Source organism: Cotesia glomerata, linkage group LG9 (genome assembly GCF_020080835.1).
Source record: "Cotesia glomerata isolate CgM1 linkage group LG9, MPM_Cglom_v2.3, whole genome shotgun sequence".
In the NCBI taxonomy this organism is placed as follows: domain Eukaryota; kingdom Metazoa; phylum Arthropoda; class Insecta; order Hymenoptera; family Braconidae; genus Cotesia; species Cotesia glomerata.
In genome coordinates this window covers 1063522-1090409 of record NC_058166.1, presented here as the reverse complement: position 1 = coordinate 1090409, position 26888 = coordinate 1063522, and the positions used below count along the sequence as shown (strand labels likewise).

The 26888-nt window shown below is 38.4% G+C and overlaps 1 protein-coding gene across 8 annotated transcripts in view; it reads left to right on the top strand.

Annotated features, from left to right (window-relative positions):
• LOC123271151 (homeobox protein cut-like) overlaps positions 1–25815 on the top strand; it is a 77171-nt gene extending 51356 nt beyond the window's left edge. Inside the window, exons 4-9 of one of the 8 annotated variants that reach the window (XM_044737386.1) lie at positions 16414–16729; positions 17879–18616; positions 22060–22411; positions 22503–23157; positions 23218–23491; positions 23561–25815. In XM_044737386.1, coding sequence (XP_044593321.1) covers positions 16414–16729; positions 17879–18616; positions 22060–22411; positions 22503–23157; positions 23218–23491; positions 23561–25167 — 3942 coding nt within the window. In that variant the 3' untranslated portion in view covers positions 25168–25815. Of the gene's footprint in view, positions 1–16413; positions 16730–17494; positions 18617–22059; positions 22412–22502; positions 23158–23217; positions 23492–23560 lie in introns of all 8 variants that reach the window. The other 7 variants (XM_044737381.1, XM_044737383.1, XM_044737380.1 and 4 more) reach the window with 7 other exon arrangements.
• Positions 25816–26888: the final 1073 nt, after the last annotated feature.

Below are 26888 nucleotides of genomic sequence, written 5' to 3'. Positions count from 1 at the left end.
TTTGATCACAAATCCTGCTAGAATGGAAAAATCAGCAAAAATCCTGATAAAATTGTAGTGGGACGCCTTAGTAGGCTAAACTATCAGTCAGATCGAAAAACACGAAGAACATTTTGATAGGAAATTTTCCGAGCTACAAAAAAGTCCTTGGAAGTTTTTCTCTATGACTGATAGTTTAGCTGAAAAATTCATTTGAATAAAAAAACGCGGGAAATCTTGATGAGTCATTAGTGAAACGCCTTCATAGGCTAAACTATTGGTCGGATCAAAAAGTACTAAAGGACTTTTTTGTAGGAAATTTAACAAACTAAAAAAAAGTTTTAGACAATTTTGTTCTAAAACCAGGTGGCGCTGAGTTATAGGCAAATAAAGATGAGTGATTATTTGGACTGAAAATATCTTAGGCAACGAAGCGGAAAATAGTGTCCAATATATACCTCGAAGCCCGCGGGGTTGGAGACAGTGGTATAAAGGTGGTTTTAGGGATTGGGATCGTTCTCGGTAATTTTACGATTTTATGGGAATTTAAGAATAATTCAATTAGGTACTGGGGATCACTTGCCGAGATATGCTAATTCTAGAGTAAGAGAGCTCTGAAAGTCGATGAGGGAAAAAATAATTACGGGGGAGTCTTACCACCAGCAATTTTAAAATCTAATCTTCAATAATCGTTTCCAGTGTCCACGATGGGGCAATAAAATATCATTCTGTCTCCAAGCATGGGCTTCAACCTCATTCGCGCTGATTAAATTTAAATTGGTTAGAATATCTATTTATAATTATTTATTTGAGACTTAAAAAAAAATGAGAAAATTCGGATTTCAATTTTCCGGGAGTAAAAAGTTTAAGAAATATTCGTCGTATCAAAAAGTGTCTTAGGACTTTTTTGTTCCTTATTTTATGGCCTACAAAAAAGCTTTTTGGTGAACTATGCCGCCACTGATAGTTTAGCCGGAAATCGCAATTTTATGACACATTGATCATTTCTAATTTTCTGCTAATTCTATAGGTGTGAAAACTCATAGAAATATTGGTTGTATCACAAAGTGCCTAAAGACTTTTTTGTAGGAAATTTTCTAAGCTACAAAAAGGTTCTTAGAGTTTTCCGATCGGACTAGCAGTTAAGCCACAAATCGCATTGGATGAAAGAATAGGGAAAATCTTGATAAAATTTTAGTGGGACGTCTTAGTAGGCTAAAATATTGGTTGGATCACAAAGTGCCTATAGACTTTTTGATAGGAAATTTTCCGAGCTACAAAAAAGTAATTGAGCACTTTTTTCTCCGATTGATATTTTAGCCACAAATCGCAAATATATTACACCACTACAAAATTTTCTATTTTCCTTCACTTTTCCGGGGGTGAAAAGTCTGAGAAATATTCTTCGTATCAAAAAGTGTCTTAAGACTTTTTGTTCCTTATATTATGGCCTACAAAAAAGCCTTTTAGTGACCCATGCCGCCACCTACAAGAAAAAAGATATGAGATGTTTTATAAAAAAATTTCGGGTAATTGATATCTCATCGATCGCCACAACTCTTAAATGGTAAATAAAAATGTTCTTTGTTAGAAATAATAATTTAATAAATCAATAACAAAATTAAGAGGTTAAAAACGAACTGGTGGTAGCTGAAAAAAGGGTTTACTATCGATGAATAAATAACGAGATAATGACTTGTGAGTAATTTTTTAGGTGGAAATAAAAAAAAAACTAGTAATTCTTTTTAAAACTCGTTATTTATTCATATACATATATGCTGGTGTGAACACGGTGGGTTGAAAATAATATTTTAGTCGATGGGCGAGTGAAGAATAAGAGGAAGCAGCCGGCAGTTGTCGATCGAGGTCAATGGACTCATTTGATTGACAACTACAACAGCTACTGTACTGCTACGGACACCCACGAAAAAGAGATTCATGAGCTTCTGTAATCTCTCAGGTCATTGTAATTAACGCCCGCATACGAAAAATAATATATTTACAATAATTATCGTTCCCCTATATTTAGATTTTTGATTTATGAGGAAAATATCAGAAGAAAATATCGGAGAAAAATTTGGTAAGCTTTTTTAAGGAAATTTTTTTTTGGTCGAAAATTACAAATTTTTTATTTATAAAATTGCCGCGAAAATATCAGCGGCGGAATGGGTCGCCAAAAGGCTTTTTTGTAAGGGCTGAGGTAAGGAACAAAAAAGTCCTAAGACACTTTTTAATAGGAATAATTTTTTTTTTACTTTTCACCCCCGGAAAAGTGCCAGAGAATGGCCCAAAATTTTTAAGTGTTTTAAACTTGTGATTTTTGGCTAAACTATAAGTCGTAGAGAAAAACTTCCAAATACTTTTTTGTAGTCCGGAAAATTTCCTACAAAAAAGTCTTTAGGTACTTTGCGATACGATCAATATTTCTATGAGTTTTCACGATTATAAAGTCATTAGAAAATTAGGAATGCTTAATATGTCGTAAAATTGCAATTTCCGGTTAAACTATCAGTGGCGGCATGATTTACTAAAAGGCTTTTTTGTAGCTCGGAAAATTTCCTACCAAAAAGTCTTAGAAGAAAATTGTCTATTACCAATAGCTCGTGAGTTTTCAGCCCGGAAAGTTTTTCCGTAGTGGTGCTACAATTATCGAATTGCCCGGCATTAAACCAGACCCGAAACCGTGGGAAGACGATTAGTGTCATTTGTAGAATGTCGGCGGCACTTTTTTAGCTAACAACCAAAGGATACTCGTTACGAGGTCACTGAAATAGTTAATTTATAACAAATCTTAGTATGGTATTTTTAACTTTATTGTTAGAATTTATTTATTTAGTCTTTCCGGTAGTTTGAAAAAATAAAAAAAACAACTTCACTTTTTACTTTTTACGATACATAATATAAATCTGAGCAATACACTCTTGAGGGACCCCCGGGCGTTTGTCTCCTGCCGAGCAAACGACGGCCTGATAAAAACTCCAGAGCTTATACTCTTTTTTATTTATTATTAAATTTCTTTATGGGTTTACAACTGGCTGCCAGTGCACACACACACTCTTATATTTATATTACTTATTTTTATTGCCATTACTTTGATAAAAAATTCCGCTAAGTTTTTAAAATCTATATTGCAGCTTTAATTTTTAGAATTTTTCAACACCTGAGTAGTTTTTTGAATAGGAAATTTTCCGGGCTACAAAAAAGTATTTGAAAGTTTTTCCCTCAGATTTATAGTTTAGCCAAAAATCGCAAGTTTAGAACACTTTAAAATTTTAGGCCATTTTTGGCACTTTTCCGGGAGTGAAAAGTCCAAGAAATATTGATCGTATCAAAAAGTACCAAAGGACTTTTTTGTAGAGCGTCAAAGCCCCTACCAAAAAGCCTTTTGGCGACCCAAGCCGCCACTGATATTTTCGCGGCAATTTTAAAAATAAAAAATGTGTAGTTTTCGACCAAGAAGAAATTTCCTCAAAAAAGCTTCTAAAATTATTTTCTCTACTTCTAGATTCTCTTAAAATGTTATAAAAGTCTAATAAAAAAAATTTTTTTTTGTTACAGGTGAGTGGGGAGTCGCAGGTGGTTAGTAATGAGCAGCGGTCGAGGGTAAGCAGGATTATCAAGGTGAAATCCTAAAATCTATTGACTTAAGCCATAAAAAGCATCGAAAGCTCTGTTTAGTTTTGATTTAAATCGGCCGGTAGTTGTTTCTCCAAAGGGGAGGGTAGAGAGGGGGGGAGTAAAGGGTGGATAGAATCAAATCGATAGCAGACTAAGATATACCTATCAGTCTAATTGTCAGTAGAGAAACGGGCCGATGCAGAAAGGGGAGTGATAGGAATAAGGCGAGGGTGGAAGTGGGAAATATATCGAAGGGTGCGCGGACACCCAACCAAAGGGGTAGTATGAGGTTAGCAGAGGGAACCAGAATGAGAAGCTTTTGAGAATGAGTAGGATGAGTAGCCCCGGATATATCTATACCGGTATAGCTTAATCACCCCCTCCCCCACCCCTTCAAGTTCTTCACCCTTTACACTCGGCCCCACAAGCCCCCACCGTCTCTAGACCAAGCAAAATCCACCCGTATTGGTACCTACTCAGTTCTGAAGCTCGATCCTACAACGGAGAAGCGAGGAACCGATAAACCGAGTGAATGAGTGAGCGAGTATCTCACTTTTACATCCCCGTACTCTGACGCCCTTCTTGCTATGCCATGATGCAAGAGTTCCTGCCCTTCCACAGTCCAATAATCAATAATTATGTGAAAATAAAGACCGGATGAGAAAGGGATCAAACATCGTACCGATACTCGGACTAGCAGATATACTGCAGGGGAATTTTTTGGGGGTCTAGGAGGCTTGTAATTGACCACAGGTGAAATTTTTAGTGTTCAGAAGGAGAAAAAAAAATTTTAGAAGCTTTTTGGAGGAAATTTTTTTTGGTCGAAAACTACAAATTTTTTATTTTTAAAATTACCGCGAAAATATCAGCGGTGGCATGGGTCGCCAAAAGGCTTTTTTGTAGAGGCTGAGATAAGGAACAAAAAAGTCCTGAGACACTTTTTGATAGGGATGATTTTTCTTGGACTTTTTATCCCCGGAAAAGTGCCAGAAAAAATGCGAATTTTTAAATTTTCATAAATTTGCGATTTTTCGATAAACTATAAGTCTGAGAAAAAAATAGTTGGATAATTTTTTGTAGAGCGGAAAATTTTTTATAAAAAAATCTTTAGACACTTTTCATTAAACCAATATTTTAAGAATTATTCAACTAAAAAATATTCTACCGCTTTGACATCCAGAGTTCCAAGATGCCATTCGGCAAAACTTGGATCTTTGGCTCTTATTAGGTCATTTTGGACTTTTGAAATTATTTTATAGAAATTTAGCACCCCCGTGAATCAGTCATGAACCTAATCGAAAATGCAGCAGCATACCTCAGCCTCAACCAAATCAATTCGGCTCACCGATCTCAAATTGATTTTATATCCGTTTCCTGTGGATTGTGCCGAACATGAAAGGACTTTCCTCTAAATTGGCGGCAACGTCACCAAATCTTTGCATCGATAATCGGTAAATTACCTCTGAATGGCACCCTTTCATTCATTCTCTACGAATTCAGCTCTATCACGAATGTGTCCCTCTCATCCTCAAGACAAATTCATTAATTATTTAAATATCACCGCCTCCAGCTAGCTCGGTCTGGATGAAAAACCCACCTATCAAAGTTATCCGCTCATTATACAGCGGCTGGACACCCAAAGGGACAAGTAATGAAACCGCGGCAACCAGCAACACACGTACCTTTTTTACGGTAACGAGCGCCTCAAAGCGAGATATTAAAATTATAGACATCCCTGCAGAAAAAGCATGCAAAATAAGAGGATACTCAATTCTAAATTCTGAAAATTTTTTTATTTTTCCGGGAGTAAAAAGTTTAAGAAATATTCGTCGTATCAAAAAGTGTCTTAGGACTTTTTTGTTCCTTATTTTATGGCCTACAAAAAAGCTTTTTGGTGAACTATGCCGCCGCTGATAGTTTAGCCGGAAATCGCAATTTTATGACACATTGATCATTTCTAATTTTCTGCTAATTCTATAGGTGTGAAAACTCATAGAAATATTGGTTGTATCACAAAGTGCCTAAAGACTTTTTTGTAGGAAATTTTCTGAGCTATAAAAAGGTTCTTAGAGTTTTCCGATCGGACTAGAAGTTAAGCCACAAATCGCATTGGAATGCAAGAATAGGGAAATTCTTGATAAAATTTTAGTGGGACGTCTTAGTAGGCTAAAATATCGGTCGGATCAAAAAGTGCCTTAAGACTTTTTGATAGGAAATTTCCCGAGCTACAAAAAAATACCTGAGCACTTTTTTCTTCGATTGATCGTTTAGCCACAAATCGCAAATATATCACACCACTTCAAAATTTGCAGTTTTCCTTTACTTTTCCGGGGGTGAAAAGTCCAAGAAATATTCCTCGTATTAAAAAGTGTCTTAAAACTTTTTTGTTCCTTATTTTATGGCCTACAAAAAAGCCTTTTGGTGAACTATACCGCCGCTGATAGTTTAGCTGTAAATCGGCTTAAAATAAAAAAAAACATCAAAAAGTCTCCAAGACCAGTAGGACAATTTTTAAACTAATTTTTATGACGCCACGTCAGGTAACGACGTCCCAGCCAATCAATGTCTAAAGTTAATCATTCATTAGTCCCAACCCTCATGGTTTTTTTTCGTTTCTTAGGCAGCCGTCAGTTCGGTGTTGATTATAATCGGTTGCGTGTCGATTTTATTGTAAATTATTGATTGAACCCGACGAGTGATCGGGCATCAGCCGATGATTAAAAAATGATAACGAACAAATAAATATAAATATTTAATGAGGTTGTGCGTGAGTGCCCTATACGGTTTATCTTGTTTTCACATCAGTATATTCCTCCATTTTACTTTTAATAGCGGCATTAAAAAAAAAGTCGTAGCATGACGTCAGGAGACAAGAGGGGGGGCGGTGGGGGTCGGAGGATAGTATAACTACGGCCGGGACACTAACTACGACATCGAGAGTTTAAAGCACCCTTCCACCCGTCCACCCTTTATTATTGGTATTCTCTGCGAGGGTTCCACCTCCTTTCTCATCTCTCGTTAGCCCTAGCCTCATATATGACTGCCATATCCTTCACCTCCTCCTCCTTCGCCTTGATGGCTCCCTGGCCTCCCCCATCTCCTCTTACTGGGTTGCCGAACCTCGGTGGTGATCCAGCTCTTACCCTTTTTTTAAAAACCCCTATCAGCTACCCTTCGTACGAGCAACCACGACGCTACGAGCAACAAACTCGAGCAACCGTAAGGGGACGTTATTCTCACGTATGCAAACCTTTTTTTTTATTCTATTTTTAACATTTTTATTGTACTGTCATTTGTCTCGAGTTTCTCGCGGCGAAACTAAAGGAAGGTCCTTTGAATATATATTAAATCACCAAGTCAAAAGGGTGAAGATAAAAAATTAGTCATGCTAAAATTTTTTAATTTTATTAAAAGGATACTTTTTTTTCGGCCGAGGGATGGATTTTCGGGGGAGATGTTGCGACAAAGACACGAGGGAAATGCTAAAATGATGGAAAAATTGCGATTCAGAGAAGCCGGGGTTTAGAAGTGGCTGTGGGATTTTTTTGTGGCTTCCGGTGGGCTAGTGGTAGCTTATGGCTGACTTAGGGGGCGCTAAATTCCGAAGAAAAAATTATAAAAGTCGGAAATCACCCGACAGGAGCGAGGGATCCAAGTGGTGCTGAATGACATCTAGGAAGGTTGGTTGGAAAAGTGGTGTTAAAATTTTTTTATGCTTTCGATGAAGATGGATGTCACTTGGGAGTGACCTGGAGGGACCGAAGACGTGATAGAAAATTTCAAAAATCCTAAATTGGACCAATGGTAGCTAGAAATCAAAGTTGTCTTAAATGACACTTTGGAGACTTTTGCTAAAAAGGTTGTAGGAATTTTTTTATGGTTTTGATGGTTGTAAATTTGACTTAGGACCTTTTAGGAGGCTCCTAGGAACCTGGAAAGAAATTTAAATGTCCTCAATTGGACCAATGGTAGCTAAAAATCAAAGTTGTCTTAAATGACACTTTGGAGACTTTTGCTAAAAAGGTTGTAGGAATTTTTTTATGGTTCCGATGGATGTAGATTTGACTTAGGACCAATTAGAAGGCTCCTAGAAACCTGGAAAAAAATTAAAAATTCTAGAAATGGAAGCCAGAAATCCAAAAATTGAAAAAATCTGGTGGAAATTAATTAGTAACAATGAATAAACAGCGTGAAAATGATGTATTGTTGATGGTACTGAAAGTTTAGCTGGTATAAAAGTGGCAGCAAGTTTGTGAAGGAGCGTGATAGGTAAAATGGTGGAAAGGGTCGCGCAAAAAGGCCATCAAGTGAATGAGGAGACGATATAGAAAAGAGAAGAGACGCAACAGCACTACCACCGAGAGTTTGAGTAGTTGAGCCAGAGAAGCTGTACCAGCAGTAGCATTTATTTCACAATCAGCAGCTCTCGAATCGTTGGCATTGTTGCCAGTCGCTTATTGACAGAATAGCTCGATACGAAACGCTCAGCCGCTAATCTCTGACATTTAATGCGCGCTTCTTGCGCTTATATACGCGAGACGTTTTCACATACACTCTGATCTCCTGTGTCTGATTCTCATTGTTTCATACCCCTATATAATGCACATACTCATACAATTATTCCCTTAGTTTTTAAATAATTACCCAATATTTATCTTGTCTCTCCTAATGCTGCTATTATCCTCTATTTCGAATTCTGGCTTCCATTCCTAGAATTTTAGAGTTTTTAATTTTTTTCCAGCTTTCTAGGAGCCTCCTAATAAGTCCTGAGTCAAATTTACATCCATCGAAACCATAAAAAAATTCCTACAACCTTTTTAGCAGGTCTCCAAAGTGTCATTTAAGACTACTTTGATTTCAAGCTACCATTGGTCCAATTTAAGACATTTTAATTTTTTTCCAGGTTCCTAGGAGCCTCCTAATAGGTCCTAAGTCAAATTTACATCCATCGAAACCATAAAAAAATTCCTACAACCATTTTAGAAGTCTCCAAAGTGTCATTTGAGACAACTTTAATTTCTAGCTACCATTGGTCCAATTTAGAACTTTTAAAATTTTCTGTCACGTCTTAGGTCCCTCCAGGTCACCACCAAGTGACATCCATCTTAAACGAAAGCATAAAAAAATTCTAACACTCCTTTTCCAACCACCCTTCCTAGATGTCATTCAGCATCACTTGGATCCCTCGCTCCTATCAGGTAATTTCCGACTTTTATAATTTTTTCCTAGGAATTTAGCACCCCCCGAGTCAGCCATAAGCTACCACTAGCCCACCGGAAGCCAAAAAAAAATCCCACAGCCACTTCTAGACCCCGAGTTCCATGATGCTTATCTAAATCGGAATGTTTCCTACATCTCACCACTCAAACCCAATCCAACGATTCTTAATCCGTCTTCATCCGTCCCAATTAATTCAAAAATATTCGTAATCCATAATTAATACCAGGTATTAATAAAAAAATGATCATACTTAATGAGATTCCACGGCATTAAAATAAAAGAGTAATAAGAATATAAATAAAACCTCGTGAACGTTATATAACTCATAGATAGAATAATAAAATACTTTTCCTCTACTCGTCGAATGTGCCAATAAATTTAAAAACTCACGTCCGGAATATTCTTTCCTCAATAATACCTTCCACTCATTTCGACTCTTATCCTCTTTTTAACTCCAACAATTATTATTATCATTATTATTTTTATTATTATTTCATTTCTACCCTTTCTTTTTACCAATCCTTTTTGCCCCCTTTCCTTCTATCCTTATCCTTTTTTTCTATATCGGACGTTGCGGACATTGCGAATTTCATAGAGCATTACGTATGGTAGAACAGACATCTCCGGTGTCTTCTCCCCTGACGTCGAAAGCTACCACTTCTCATACCAACCACTCATATATGCCTTTTTACCTCGTTCCAGTATCCACCAACCTCTTTTACATCGTCGTATTCTACCGTTCGTTCTCCCTCCTGAATCCTCTCCTCTAGCTCGATCTCCATCTCCAACTACGGCTCTGGGTTTTCCTCAACCTCCATCTACGGCTCCTCCACCTCTACCTATGCCACGTCTTCTCATACCCGGGTACTCTTTACCCGTTCAATATTTCTCTCTGGTGAATATCCCGAGCTAATATATGGTTTCTACCGTGCTACGCACTCACCGAACCATGTATTGCATATATACATGCATACACACACGAAGATTATATTCATAAACGCCCCGCGACCATAATGCAAATCAGAGACTTTGTGGTTCGATATTCATTTTATCTTATCATATTTTATAACTTACTGACCTTTCGGACGTTCTTCAAATACAAATCTCTGATCCTTTGCGAGGTGCTTAATCACATCAGATTTTACCTCTGATCACTCCTTTACTACAAATTATACACCATGCAGTTTCAGAAGCCTAAGGAACATCAGCTTTTGCGTAATTAACAGGAATAAGAGGTTAAATTAGGACCTACTAAGCTGGACCCAGATATTCTTGACCTCTAATCATCAGATCTTGTTCTCAATCCTTACAATTGTTGAATTGGTAGCTTTAAAAGGCTAACGAACACCAGCTTCTTGCTAATTAGCAGAACCTTGACCTCAAGAAAGGTCTGAATAACCGGGACCAAGTTAATCTTGATTTCTAATCATCAGATCTTGGTCTGAATCCTTACAATTGTTGAATTGGTAGCTTAAGGAGGCTCAGGAACACCAGGTTCTTGCTAATTTGCAGGATTTTGATGTTAAATAAGGAGCAACTAGGTTGGACCAAGCTTTCTTCGATGCTTAATCATCAAATCCTGGTTTCAATTCTTCTGATTGTTGAATCTATAGCTTCCAGAGGCTAAGGAACACTAGCTTCTTGCTAATTAGCAGGACCTTGACCTCAAAAAAGATCTGAATAACCTGGATCAAGTTATTAATGATCTCTAACTAGCAGATATTGGTCATGATCTTTCTGGGTGATGATTTTGCAGCTTCTAGAGTCTAAGGAACACCAGCTTCTTGCTAATTAGCAGGACTTTGATGACGAATAAGGTCTAAATAACCTGGACCAAGTTATTTTCGAACCCTAGTCAGCAGAAATTGGTTCCAATTCTTCTGATTGTTGATTCTATAGCTTCTAGAGGCTAAGGAACACCAGCTTCTTGCTGATAAGCAAGACTCGGACGTCAAAAAAAATTCCAATTTTAGTTCAAATAACCTTCTACATTGTATTCTTTATCAAAAATAAAAACCAGCAAACAATGTAATATCCTCGTTTCATTATACCACGGTTATTACTCACATCCATATTTTTTATTAAGTTTAAACATAACGATAAGTTAGCCTCGGACTTGTAACAACCCCCATCGGCAAGGTGCTTCGTAATAAGCATAAATCCTCAGCGGGCTTATCTAGCCCGCTAAAATAAAATATCACAGCCCTTAGACTCGCCCTCACCCTTTCGAACCCTTTACCGCTCTGGTCATTTTTTCTCATGCCTCCCCAGAGAGACTAGACCGTCCACCCCCTCCTGATAAGTTTGAATAAAGTGGACTTGTTCCTAAAAATAAAAAAGCTAAAAATTCACAATCAGTTGAATTGAATGTATTTTCACCGTTAATTAGCCTGTAGGCCTCCAAAGAGTAAAAGAGAGAGAGAGATAGAGAGAGAGAGAGAGACCCAAACCACGAGGTGTTTTGATCAGAAAGGGGTAGCAAGTTGCCCGATGCCCAGAAGGGGAAAGCTAAGGTTGAAGGCACCAGGGTTGGAAGCCCGATCAGTCATTAGACAAGTGGGTATTCACATATATCGAGTTGTAAAATCGATAGGGGTGTCCGTTACCCGTATCCATAAGGGAGCTCTCTGTCTCTCTTTATCCCCGCTCATTCTTACTATTGTCGTAGCTCATCTTCCGAGTGGTGGCTCGCAACCTACTGATGCTTCGTACTTCGTATCGCAGCATCCTTCAACCCCCACCCCCCTTCTCTACATTAAATCACCCTTCCACCCCTTCTACCACCCCCCGACGCAGAACGTATCCAGTCCTTGCATATTAATCCTGCCCATAATTCCCACTTCCAGTTTCGGGCAACCCTTCGCCTCTTTCCTGAGGTAGGGGGAACCTCTATCACCCTCAAAAGCTACCACCCGGATCTACTCCGCACAACACTGAATAAGAGAATGACAAAGATACGATACTAAAGATAACGCGCGGCATGAATGAGATGGAATAATGTATATAAATGTTTTAATATATATATAGAGGAGAGAGATAGAAAGAGGGGATTAGAAGGGAGGACAATTGTGTTTTTTATCATGATAGGGGAGTGAAATATTTCGTGGAATGATTGGATGAATCATAGAATATTTTTTAATTATTATTGATTTTTAGGCCCAATTTGGAGTTTTTGAGGCATTTTGAGACTAGTTAAGAAAAAATAGTCGGTTTAATTTTAAATAAGGCCCATTTGGGACACTTGAGCCCAAATGGGCCTTAAGACTAAATAAGGAATATTGAGTGACCTTGAAACAATTTCTAGGTAAAGAATTCCAGTTTAAGAGTTTAAATGATAATGGAGGAGTTTAAAGGATTCGTTGGAGCTTAATTGTGCTCACTTAGGATATTAAGGCCCATTTTAGGAGTTTTTGATATCTTCTTAAAAATTTTTTTCTGCAGTTTTGAGTATACATGATTATTTGAAAGTTTTTTCTGTCAATTTAGGAGTTTTGTGCCTATTTTGGAGTTTCAAGGTCATTTTATACCCGTTTTAGAAACTAATAATGCCCATTTAGGAGTTTTATGTCCAATTGGGAAATATCAATGCCTATTTTTGAATTTTATGATTATTTGAAAATATTTGTATGCCTTTTTATAGTCTTTAGATAGTTTCAGGACCTATTGATGTCTATTTAGGGACATTTTCGTTTTTTGGGACTTACTGATACCCATTTGTGAATTTCAAGGTCATTTTATGCCCATTTAAGTCTTAACAATGCCCATTTGGGAGTTTCGGGTATGTTTTAGGATATTTTCCCACCTTTTTCGAAACTAAGGCCCATTTTAGGAACGAATTATGCCCATTTAGGAATTTTGTACCCAGTTACGAATTAATTATGCCTATTTTTGAATTTTATGCCCACTTGATAATATTTGTATGCCTTTTTCAAATTCTTGAGACAGTTTTAGGAACTATTAATGCCTATTTAAGAGTTCATTGCCTATTTGAGAATATTTGTAGGATTCTTTAAAATTCTTAGCTCATTTTAGGATCTAATAATGCCCTTTTAGAAATTTTATGTCCAATAAGGCATTATTTATGACTATTCTTGAATTTCAAGGTCATTTGAAATTTTTGTATGCCTTCTTCGAGTCTTGAGACTGTTTTAGAAACTATTAATGCCCATTCAGGGCAAGTATGCTCGTTTTAGAACTTACTGATGCACATTTAGAAGTTTACTGCCTATTTGACGATATTTGTAGGCTTCTTTTTAATTTTTAGCCCATGTTAGCATCTTTAGATGCCCATTTAGGAATTTGAAGCCTAATAAAGAATTTCAAGCCCATTTAGACAGGTTTGACTTGAAATAGATCAAAAAGTCTCCAATTTTGAAAAAGATGCCCATTTAAGACCTAAAAAAAAATTAATACTCAGTAAATAACGAATGGGTCGATTTAAAGCCCCCGAGGTGATCCTTCATCCCCATCAGCCGTAAGTTAAAAAAATAATAAACCTCGCCATCTTGAATCATATAAGCATAAATGAGTTCTGACGTGATTCTGATAGCACTTGGGAGTAAGACAAAGACGAAGGATATTCTCGGCGTTGTTATGAATACATGTAGAGAATAAAATACAAACGTTGCGTGGGTTCGTGAGGGACTATCGTAAGGGGGTGCCGTTCTCGGGTTACGCGTGTGCGCGCAACGGAGATTGATTATACTAGAGTAGAGAAAATGTGATCAATAGGGACGGGCAAACAAAAGCCCGGTCACGATGCAGATATGAAAAATTTTCGCTTGGGGATTAACCCAGGGGGATGTCCTGCTTCGATATTCGTCATCCAAAACCGCGTCGACTTATTTTACTTCTGTTCCAATCCTTCTTCCTCTTCCTCATCATCTTCTTCTTCTTCTTCTTCTTTAGGATAGTAATCGAAGGAGTTGTCCAACTAGAGTTATACTAACAAACTTGCCACTTATGATCGCACGTTAATAGTCTTCGTCATTAGTAAGCGTTATTGAGGCTTCAAACCCTCAGGGAAGGACAGGTGGAAAATTAACACTCCAGACGATCGATCCACTCCATCTACCAAACTATTTTCATTATCAATATCAGTTTGTAATTATTTCGATTTTCTCTGGTTTGTTTCATGTACGAGCATAATTACTTCCCGGCCTTTAACTTTTAGCTTTATAATTTTTTTTAGATCCCTAGGATCTCCCTAGTAGGTCCTAAGGTCCTAAAAAGCTAAAGAACCCCAGCTTTTGCGTAATTAACAGGAATGAGAACCTACCAAGCTGGACCAAGATATTTTTGACCTCTAATCATCATATCTTGGTCTCAATCCTTACAATTGTTGAATTGGTAGCTTTAAATGGCTTAGGAACATCAGCTCCTTGCTAATTAGCAGAACCTTGACCTCAAGAAAGGTCTGAATAACCTGGACCAAGTTATTTTTGACCTCTAATCATCAGATCTTCGTCTGAATCCTTACAATTGTTGAATTGGTAGCTTAAGAAAGCTAAGGAACACCAGCTTCTTGCTAATTAGCAGGATTTTGATGTTAAATAAGGAGCAACTAGGTTGGACCAAGCTTTTTTCGATGCTTAATTATCAAATCCTGGTTTCAAATCTTCTGATTATTGAATCTATAGCTTCTAGAGGCTAAGGAACACCAATTTCTTGCTAATTAGCAGGATTTTGACCTTAAAAAAGGTCTGAATAACCTGGACCAAGTTATTATTGATCTCTAACTAGCAGATATTGGTCATGATCTTTCTGGGTGATGATTTTACAGCTTCTAGAGTCTAAGGAACACCAGCTTCTTGCTAATTAGCAGGACTTTGATGACGAATAAGGTCTAAACAACCGCGATCAAGTTATTTTTGAACCCGTCAGCAGAAATTGGTTCCAATTTTTCTGATTGTTGATTCTATAGCTTCTAGAGGCTAAGAAACACCAGGTTCTTTCTAATTAGCAAGATTTTGACGTCAAATAAGGTCCTACGGCCTTTTTATTAAGACTTGCTAATTTTTTTCAGAGTCCAACGCTTCTCTAACCCTCCGCAAATTTCCTCCCTCTCTAACAAAAAACCCCAGAAGTTGTTTAAAAACGCAACCCAATATCATTATTGATTCCAACCCGTTAATTTGTGATGTTGACAACGACAATTACGTTTTAGTAAAAAAACAAACGAACATGCAATGTTAAATTATTGATTCCCACAACTAAGGACAATCGACACGTAATATACCCTCTTTGTCTATGCTCATTTCTGATGTACGGCTTGGATAAATAAGCCTATACAAACACTAGTTCGTGCGTCAAGGTTCATCGATCTCCAGTATCTTAGCGCCAACTAATAACAACAACAATAACAATAACTAAATAAAATCCAATATCTGAAACATTAATCTATTCCGTTAATTTATCAACATGTTGCCTGTAAAATTGAGCTCCGCGATTAACTCATCGAACCAAACCAAACGCGGAAATGGGAATAATAGGAGAAAACAATTCCCGCGATCGTTTACCCCACCGTTTACTGTTGACTCCTGATGCTCCTCCACCTCCCCTAGTAGAATTCGCACACGGGACGGTTAACGCATTCGTGATTACTCGTGCAAATATATTGCGTATTGATACCATTTAAATCCAATTCTCTTTATTACACTTTAACCTATTTCTGAACGGGATAGCAGCAATATCACGCATCGGGGATATCAAATTTGGTTTGTTTTTAATTATTAAATCTTTCTTCGATGCTTCGTCACCAGATACTGGTCGCAATCTTTCTGATTATTAAATCTGTAGCTTCTACAGCCTAAGGAACACCAGTTTTTGCGTAATTAATAGAAATTAGAGGTTAAATTAGGACCTACTAAGTTGGTCCAAGATATTTTTGACCTTAAATCATCAGATCTCGGTCTCAATCCTTACAATTGTTGAATTGGTAGCTTTAAAAGGCTAAGGAACACCATGCTAATTAGCAGAACCTTGACCTTAAGAAAGGTCTGAATAACCTGGACAGAGTTATATTTGACCTCTAATCATCAGATATTGGTCTGAATCCTTACAATTGTTGAATTGGTAGCTTAAGGAGGCTAAGGAACACCAGCTTCTTGCTAATTAGCAGGATTTTGATGTTAAATAAGGAGCAACTAGGTTGGACCAAGCTTTCTTCGATGCTTAACCATCAAGTCCTGGTTTCAATCCTTTTGATTGTTAAATCTATAGCTCCTAGAGGCTAAAGAACACCAGCTTCTTGCTAATTAGCAGGATCTTGACCTTAAAAAAGGTCTGAATAACCTGGACCAAGTTATTATTGATCTCTAACTAGCAGATATTGGTCATGATTTTTCTGTTTGATGATTTTACAGCTTCTAGAGTCTGAGAAGCCCCAGCTTCTTGCTAATTAGCAGGACTTTGATGACAAATAGACCTAAATATACTGGACCAAGTTATTTTCGAGCCCTAGTCAGCAGAAATAGGTTCTAATCCATCTGATTGTTGATTCTATGGCTTCTAGAGGCTAAGGAATACCAGCTTCTTGCTAATTAGCAAGATTAATAAACGACATGCCTGATTTTAATCAACTGTTTTACTTTGCAGATCAACCAGCTAGTGGAGGAGGTAACGAGGCTACAGCAGAATCTCCAGCGACTCCAAGAGACCACCGCAGCAGCAACTGCCAGACTAGAAGAAGAGCTAGAATCCAGGCGCCAGCATATCAACCGGCTCGAAGCAAAACTAGAGCGGCAACGGGACTACGATGACCTCAAACGTGAAATCAGCGTTCTTAGATCAGTGGATCTGTCCCAAATTCCAACTGGAGAACCTGGAAAGAGTCTTGAGCACCTGCTGATGGAGCGTAACAAAGCTCTTCAACAGGCGGAGTCTCTTAAATCCTCAACGCCTGACACCGTCGGTAAGTTTTGTAACTAAATAAGTCTCTAATCGCCTACGATTCACTTTCGAGCTAACAATTCATGACTCCCAGCGTAATAACACGATCATTATGATGATGGATTTACAATTTACCCAAGAAAATATCATTATTTAAGCTAGACTAGTAGAGTTCAATGACCTACCCGACTCGGACAATTTATTTGGTACTGGTATTATGACCATAAAAACAAGACTAAATTAATTTTAAGACTAATTTTAATCCTGACTCTCTTTTCTCCTGGTGAAAGGCCTGAATTTTATTTATTTGTTTTTTTTTTTTTTTAAATTACGCATACACAATAAATATCGTAAAAATAACTCGGCTTGCTTGCTGTTGTGTCACTTAATAACTCTATTTTAGTCTCCACGTCATTCTCACTTGATCGCTTATCCATTCTCATTCCACACTTAAATAATGTATTTACAGTACCCAATCATTTGTTTCAATATAACAACATGTTGCCTCATAAATGAGAAGCCACTGTAATGACGCTATGCACTAACTCAGCCCGCAAATTCCTCGCCCATAAATTTTCCAAAGGGGTTTGATCCTTTTTTTCCGCCTTTTTTCCTCCAATCCTTCCAACATTCTTCCTTAGACGCAATCCTCTGTATTTTTACTCCAAGGTCAAACCAGCGCCCCCAAAATAAAGAGAGTCTGGATTCAAAGGCTCCCCTCCCAAAAAGCTCGAGGTGTTCGTGGGTGAAATCAGGCTCGAATGAAAAAACTATTTGGTGGTTGCAGGTGGACTAGCTTCGCCCCTGCACCGCGCCTCAACCGCGTCACCCCACATCGGAGGTGTTGGTATTAGCGTCGGTGGTGGAAGAAGCTCAACCCCCGCCCACCCATCAGCCTCCCGCCTGACCCCAACTCCAACAGGGGCCCAAAACCTCTTGTTCCCACCTCCCCTCCAGAATGTCGAGACCTTTGGGTCATTTCTGGGCGAGGAGATTGTCGCTAATTGGCGGCGATCTTTAGAACGCTCGATAATGAGCCAACAGAGCTCGACTGGGCAATCAGTCGCGGTTCAGTCCCTGAGTATCCAACAGAATTCCGCCACTGGGGCAATAGTAACCTCACAAGTTAACGCAGCAATTCAATCATCAAATCACCCATCTCCATCAACAGATCCAGTATCAGCGTCGACGACGTCAGTGACAAATCCACCACCCGCTAAGTCAATTACGCCGATATCCAGCTGCGTTGACGCGTCAGAAAAAGCCCCAACACCAATTCCTGGTCATGAGACACCAGCACCTCCAACGCCGACGTCAACTGGGGCGTTGACGTCACCCAGTGCTGCGCCAACCAGCCAGGAGGCTCCCAATCCTGTCAGCTTCAGCGTCAATGGCTCCATCATTGGACCCAAGAGTCCTGACGAGTGCCACAACAACAACAACAGCCATCACCTCACCAACAACAACATTGGACTCAGTGTTCTGGACAGTCTCAAGTCTCCATTCAGGTTCGATGACAGGAACCACCCGTTCCGATTTGGTGATGAGTTTGGAGCTGCTGGAATGGCTGGTCGTCTTGGTGAGTCCTTGATCCCTAAAGGCGACCCGATGGAGGCCAGGCTTCAGGAGATGCTTCGCTACAACATGGACAAGTATGCTAGCCAGAACCTGGACACTCTTCACATTGCCAGGCGTGTTCGTGAACTTCTGTCCATTCACAATATTGGCCAGCGGCTGTTTGCCAAGTATGTCCTGGGACTCAGTCAAGGCACCGTCAGTGAGCTGCTAAGCAAACCCAAACCCTGGGACAAGCTGACGGAAAAGGGCAGAGATTCGTACAGAAAAATGCACGGATGGGCCTGTGATGAAAACGCCGTGCTGCTTCTCAAGTCCTTGATACCCAAAAAAGGTGAGTGGTTATTTGTTACCTTACCTTTATCCTGAACCAAGTCCTTGGCAGTGGTTGGATTCTGGTGTGTGTTAGCCTAGCTTGGAGCTGCTACGGGATGGGAGCACTATTATTGGACATTGGGCAGCATGTTCCTGATCTTGATCATCAATCATTTAGATAATAATAAAATTAACACGCTTACTAATCCAACCTTTGCCAATGACTAGCACTTGCTCATCATCTAATCTGATACATAAGATTTGTAATTATAAATATAATTGTAGATGAGATTAATTAATACGAAACCAGTTGGGTACCTGGTCGCTATTGATTGTTCTGCTTTTGGCAGCCATATTGTTTAGACTAATAGCTCCTGGGAATAGGCTGAAGGGTGTGAGGAAGAGATGAACGTAGTTGAGGGTTTGACGGGTTTGAGGGTTTCTATTTCTATCTCTCGATATATTCTTACCCTCTCACCATTTAAATTAGGGTTTACTATTCCCTACTATTCCAAGGACGTATTACAGAATCATATTTGCCTGAATAAATCGATTTTATGTGACAATACTTATTGCTACTGACAGACTTTACACTTTTTTAATTAACTTTTATTTTAATCGACGGAAATTTAACTTTTAGGATTTTTTAGGTATGTTTTTTTTCCGCTCTACAACTTAAGTCCTCAAATTTTGTCCTAGGACCAACGGTTCCTAAAATAATCCACAATTCAGTTTATCATCACCATCATCATCATTTTTTGCTCCTGATGCAGGTTTTAAATTTTAAAAGGTCATAACTTGGATTCTAATCAGAATAAAAATCAATTAAGAGGTTTAGTAGTTAGGATTTTCCCCCTCTACAAGTTTAGTCCGCATAAATTTTGTCCTAGGACCAACCGTTCCTAAGATAATCCATGATTTAGTTAGACCATCATCATCATCATCATCATCATTTTTTGCTCCTAAAATTTTAAAAGGTCATAATTTGGGTTCTAATTGGAATAAAAATCACTTAAAGGGTAGAATTGTTAGGATTTTTCCCGCTCTACAACTTTAGTCCTTATAAATTTTGTCCTAGGACTGACCAATTCTGAGATTTAAGAGCAAATTACGACTTTGGGTGTCTAATGACTAAAGAATGATTGTTTAAACTAAAAATATTTACGCAACCCATATTTTTCGACGATTAATCAACATTCTTTAATACAATGGTGTCCTTGTTGATATCCGGTGGAATGGTTAAATATGAAGCGAATATTAGTCCGGACAGCTAATGAGTACATATCGTCGTGCGTCAATGGATTGTCGGTTTCCGTTGGGCAAACTGATAATTTTTCGCGTCATTTATTAAAATAAAAAAAAAGGGAAAAGATAGCCTATAATTAAAAGTATTATTTAACTGATTGGGCAATCGATTTTGAGTGATTTTAACCCCAAAGTTTACCAAGTACCGCAAGTTCAAGAAGTCCCTGAGAAGTCAAGGAGCCACTGAATTGGGAATAAGAGGCAGCCGCTCGTGGTTTTCTATTATCCTCGAGTGACAAATCTCAATAACTTTTGTCTTTAAACCCTTGAAAGCAATAATTGAAATATTAATACAACACTCGAATTAAAAATAACAAAATAAAATAACTTTTAAATGTGTAACCGAGCATAAGACAATGAGACAAAGACTCGAATATATAAATCACAATATCGAATCATTTCTTTTTTTTTATTTATTTTTATTATTATTGTTACTTTTTTACTCTGCTCGGTTTCTTTTTATCGTTTGTGGTTTGTTTGCGCGCTAACGAGCCCCTTTATCGCGATTGAACGGCTTTCTATTTTTTTTATAAATTATTTTTATTAATAGTTTTGTTTCCTTTGATAGGCAACGCCTAGACGATTAATTAAATTACTCACAATCACTTTTTACTTATATTTTTTTTACAAAAATCGATTTTAAGATCATCTAGCTTTTTCAAAATTTTGAACTTCGATATCTTGAGAACGAATAGGCCGATTTTCGTCCGGTTTCCGGCAATCGACGCGATTTTTTGAGCCTAATCAGAGCCCAGTTTTGAAAAATCAACTTTTTCAAAAATTCAAGCTTAGTTTCCAAAAAAACACTCTTTTCAAAATTTTTGGACCTCCATATTTTTTTACCAAATCGGCCGATTTTGGTCCGGATTGAAGCAATCAGCGCAGTTTTGCAATTTCAAAAACTGACAGTAAATTTAAATCAATCGAACCGATGGTTCAAAAGTTATTCCTAGAACACGCTTTTTTGGAAAATTTTGAATCATCATATATTTTGACCTAACCAGCCGATTTCTTCGTTCTTGGCGCCATTCGACGCAGTTTTTTAAGCACAATTAAGATATGGGTCAAAAAAATTAATTTAAAAATAAATTCATCCTTAATTTCCAAAAAAACATTTTTTTTTAATTTTTGAACCTCTATATTTTTTGACCAAATCAATAAATTTTGTTTTTCTGGTCAATAGTCAGCTCTGCTCATCAATCTCAAGAATTTTATGGACTTTTAAATTAATCTGAACAATAGCTTGAAAGTAATCCTCAGAATATATCTCTCTTATCAATAAAATTTCTCAAAATCTAGCTAGTAAAAATTAAATAATTCACTATTGTGAAACTAAGTAACGAAATATATTTTTTTCTAGTCCAAAAGAGGTGAGAAAGTAAAAGAAAAGATTATTACAAAACGACAAATTGTTACCGTGAGAATATTCTATATATATAAATATATATATATATATATATATATATATATATATTTATGTTGAGTGAATAATAAGAATTATTTATTGAGAAATACAATTGTTAGCAAGCTTAAAGAGATTGTCTATCGGGACGTAAATACAGTAATACAAGACTAGTGTATAGTATCCGTGCGAGTAGAGTCGGTTCGCCGCGCATTGTTGCGCACATCATCATCATCATCATCATCATCATTATCATCATCAACTTCTGTTCGTTTTCGTCTAACTCGTTTCAATCATTCAGCACAATAACATTTACAAACACAATAACGTCTTAGAAAAAAAAAACCTCAAGTCGTAAAACCTCGATAAAATCTCTTAGCTAATTAACTCAACTGTATTAGTGACTTGGACTAATTTGTCAGAGAAATTTTATATTTTATACCCAATTGTTCTCGTAAGATTTCATTTTATTTCTGATTCGAAAGTAATTAGCTCATAGGTCAATACCAGGTTTTGATATTTGATTCGATGAAGACTTTGAATGACTGATGACACCTCTTTAGTAGCTCCCCTCCTTCCGTATTGAGTCAACTTACTCTTTAGGCGTCATAAATCACTGATAATTAACAAACTTTCACAATTTACGACACCCGGGCAAATCTAGCTGTTTAAGACGAACCAAGTCACTCATCACTTAGGATAGTTGCCAAAAAAAAAAACTTATAACACCGCCTTAAGTCGTGCCTTACTTACAGATTATGTTTCAGGCAAAGAGCAAGGCATCCCACCGTTTGCTCGAGCGACAACAGAAGGTCCAGACATCAGCGACGACAGGATCGCTCACATGTTCAATGAATCCAGTCAGCATTTGCAACAACTCTCTCGAGAGCCTGAGACCTCCAATGACGCTGATAGCAAGAGTCCAAGCCGACTGGGGTGTCCAAGTCCGTTTGGCAAGGACAGGTATGACTCCCAAAACCGGAGGATCAAGAAGTACGAGAACGATGACATTCCCCAAGAAAAGGTCGTGAGGATTTACCAAGAAGAACTTGCTAAGTTGATGGGCCGACGAGTAGACGACATCCGGCCGCGAGATTTCCCACCAAGGTAAGATATCTAAAAATTAAAAAACTCCATCTTGTCTTGAAGCTCTGCTAAGGTTAACCTTCAATGAGGACAGCTGTAACGCGATTAATAGTGCGATGTTCTCTCACTTTTTCAGCGCCCAGAATCTTGGGATGGAGCGGAGCCAGGACGATATCAGAATGGCTCTAGACGCTTACCACCGGGAGCTCCAGAAATTAAACGCTCCTGGTCAGAATCCTGCTCTGACAGGAATTCCAGGCCTGCCGTCCCTTCCAGGCCTTTTGGCGTTGCACCAACAAGCGCTGCATCAGAACCACTTGTCTGCTAACGGAGCAGGAGTCCAGGACCTTAGTCTGGGTAAGGTCGACGCCAGAGGCAAGCTGATGAACGGAGTCTCTGAGGAGGACAAGGAGAAGATGGAAGAAGCTATGCGTCACGCTGGAAGCGCGTTTAGCTTAGTGAGGCCCAAGCAGGAACCTGGTACCCAGTCAACTCCTGGTGGTTCCAGTGCTAGCTCACCTCTAGGCAACTCTATTCTCCCTCCAGCGATGACACCCAGTGAGGAATTTGCTGGTACAGCAGCTGCAAGTCCTCTTCAACGCATGGCCTCGATTACCAACAGCTTGATCAGCCAACCGTCCACCCAGACCCACCACTCAGCGAACCAGCGGCCACTCAAGGCGGTTCTTCCTCCAATCACCCAGCAGCAGTTTGATCTTTACAATAATCTTAATACCGAGGATATTGTTAAGAGGGTAAGGAAATACGTAAGTTTGTGTTTGCTCCTGGTGTTGACTCACCATTCTAAACTGATGTTCGTTTTACAGGTCAAAGAGCAGCTGTCCCAGTATTCCATATCCCAGAGACTGTTTGGCGAGTCCGTTTTAGGACTAAGCCAAGGGTCAGTTTCGGATCTTCTGGCCAGGCCGAAGCCCTGGCACATGCTGACCCAGAAAGGCCGCGAGCCTTTCATTAGAATGAAGATGTTCCTGGAGGACGAGCAAGCGGTCCACAAGCTGGTTGCTAGCCAGTACAAAATAGCGCCTGAGAAGCTGATGCGGACCGGAGGCTACGGCGGCCTGCCTCGTAAGTTTAGCCCAGGTCGTCTTTTTTTTCCCCCTTTGCTCCCGAAACTCCTAACAGCTATCTAACTTTCTTTTAATGTTACAGCCTGCGGAACACCAATGAAGCCAATGCCACCAACGAAGCTGGTCCAGGAGCAGCTCCAGAACGCAGCAAAGGCCCAGGCAGCGGCTCAAGCAGCAGCTCAAGCCCAACACGAGCTCCAATTAGGGCCGCCACCCACCCAGATACCTCAACCACCTCCACCGATGATGATGACTCCGACACATCACCCTCACGTCCAGCTTACCATGGAGCTCCAAAAGAAGCAAGCACAGCAGCAAATAGGTCTCCACTCTCCCCATCAAATGACATCACCACTCCGGAGCTTGCACCCTCACATCTCCCCGAGTGTCTACGAAATGGCCGCGCTGACCCAGGACCTGGATACCCAGACCATCACTACCAAGATCAAAGAGGCCTTGTTGGCGAACAACATCGGCCAGAAGATCTTCGGTGAGGCCGTTCTGGGTCTAAGCCAAGGATCCGTCAGCGAATTGCTGAGCAAACCCAAACCCTGGCACATGCTGAGCATCAAGGGCCGCGAACCCTTTATCAGAATGCAACTGTGGCTCTCAGACGCTCACAACGTCGACAGACTCCAGGCTTTGAAGAACGAGCGGCGCGAGGCCAACAAAAGAAGACGTTCTTCTGGTCCAGGCCACGACAACAGCTCAGACACCAGCAGTAATGACACTGCCGAGTTCTACCACGCGGCATCTCCAGGTCCAGGTCCTCCTTCAGCCAAAAAGCAGCGCGTTCTGTTTTCCGAAGAGCAGAAGGAAGCTCTCAGACTGGCCTTTGCGTTGGATCCGTACCCCAACGTAGCGACCATCGAGTTCCTGGCAAGCGAACTAGCGCTGTCTTCCAGGACAATCACCAACTGGTTCCACAATCACAGGATGCGGTTGAAGCAGCAGACTCCCCACGGCCAGCCTGAGCCGCAATCACCACGTGAACCTGGTCAGCCTTTCGATCCAGTCCAGTTTCGGTTGCTCCTGAACCAAAGACTCCTAGAAATCCAGAAAGAGCGGCTAGGACTCGGCAACATGCCTATCCCCTACTCGCCGTACTTCAACCCGAACCTGGCTACCTTGATGACCAACGCCTTGAAGGAACAGTGCTCGGGCCTGGACCTTTCCATGGGATCGCTTAAGCGCGAACCCAATCCGGAGTACGAGGATGATGATGGAGACGACATGAGCAATGTAGGCAGTGAAGATTCTGACGCTTCTGGTGGAAGCATCAAGCGCGAACCTGATCTCAATCAACAAGCCAGTGCTCCTGCTGGAAGATCCAGCAGACGCAAGCCTGCTGCTCCTCAATGGGTCAATCCAGAGTGGCAGGAACCTGCCAGGACTGGGGATGAGGTCATCATCAATGGTGTCTGTGTTATGAAGACCGATGATTATGGCGTCAAGCGCGAAGCCGAGGAGACTGTCAGGGTAGAACCTACCCCTGTTTCGGACAGATACGATGATGATGCTGCCTCCGAAGCCTCCTCTGTGTCCAATGCGCCTGAGCGAGACGTCCCCACTCCCAGTCCCAGTCTCAAGTCCCAGGGCCAGGCCTCCCCTCCTCCCTCCCCCAGGCCCGAGGGAAACGAATCGCCCAAAGAGGTTAAGCACGAGCCCGACGAGACCTGGGACTACTGAGGGCCTTCTTGCCAAATAATGTCTCCAAAGTGATGTTTTAAATATAGTTGCAAAGATTTATCGTGTATATATATGGATATATATATAAATATATACATATATATATATATATATACATATAGGATTTTTTCATGGCTAAGCCTGCTAGATCCCTAAGCGTATTATTTAATACACGAGTCCTGCCTACTGACTTATTGGGCATTATCAAGATTTAAGTGAGAATTGCATTATCGACTGATGGTATAAATGTTTTTTTTTTATCGTTATCATGATCATTGTGGTTATTATTATTGATAGGGGTTAGGTTACAGAGCTTAATCAAACTCGAAATAGTATTTAATGTCTTCCGGACGATAATCCCGTTCGAATTACGGTTATTTATATCCGAATCAAAAGGACTTTACGGCGGACCCAATAGAACAGGGTTCGATACCAGTGCAATGTAATTTTTTTTTTTTTTTTTTTTTTATAGTGGGGGTTTGTTAGGTATATTATGTACATATAGGGAATTTAATTTTCTTTTTGTATAAATGATAGTAGTATTGAAATGTTATTGAGTTATTGATTAATTAGTTGTGTAGGGTATTAGTTATTAATGTTGATGTTATATATTTGTCAATCCGCCGATTTTAAATATTATAATTATTATTATTATTATTGATTTTGGATATGTTATTATTATTATTATTATCATTATTATTATTAATACTATTATTATTAATATTATTATTAATCATTATCAGTTTTGATTTATATTTTTGTTCTTATCATTATTAATTATTATTATTATTATTATTATTAATTTTAAAAAATGGTCCAACGTCGTCTTCTTGCCGAAAAAAAAAAAAAAATAATAAAATTATTTTTAAAAAGTAAGAGACGGTAATTAAATAAATAATTAGGAAAATTACTTAAGACCGTTACCAATGTTATTATTATTCTATTTTATTTTCATCATTATTATTAATTATTATTAAAATCATTACTATTATTATTATCTTTATGATTATATTATACACTATCAATTTCATGAGTAGAAAAAATGAATAAAATATTAAAAATTATTATTTTTTGTTTTAATTTGTTTTATTAAATTAATTAAATTTTTAATTAACCTTAATTAATAGAACAAGTTAACAATAGTTTCATTTAAAGGAAAATTAATCACTGTTAATGTTACTGTTAATTATATTAATTTTGATAATTGTTATTGTTATTATTAAAACAATCTATTGATTAATTGATTAATTAATTAAACCTGAATTTCCAATGGCATTAATAAAAGTATAAAAAAATATTTAATGTAATATTAATTAAATTTTGAATGTTTTCGCATATTAAAAATTTATTATTTAAATTAATTTTTGAAACTATGTTAACATTTCTATTAATTTAATAGATTAATAAGTTAATTTTTATTATTTTTTTATTATTAGTAAAAATTAATAAAAGTATACATAGTTTAATAGGTTAATAAATTGTGATAGGGTTTTTTTATTAAAATCCATTAACATTCTATTATTAATAATCTGATTAATGGAATCCATTAATTATATATTTAATGGTCTACTAATTCATTTAATTCATAAAAAAACTAATTAATGGAATCTATTAACTATCCACTAAATTAGCATTCTGATAACGGTCAAATAAATAGAATCCATTAACCTTTTAATAAATGGAATCCATTTGTAAGGCCTCTTAGATATCTGATTCAATAG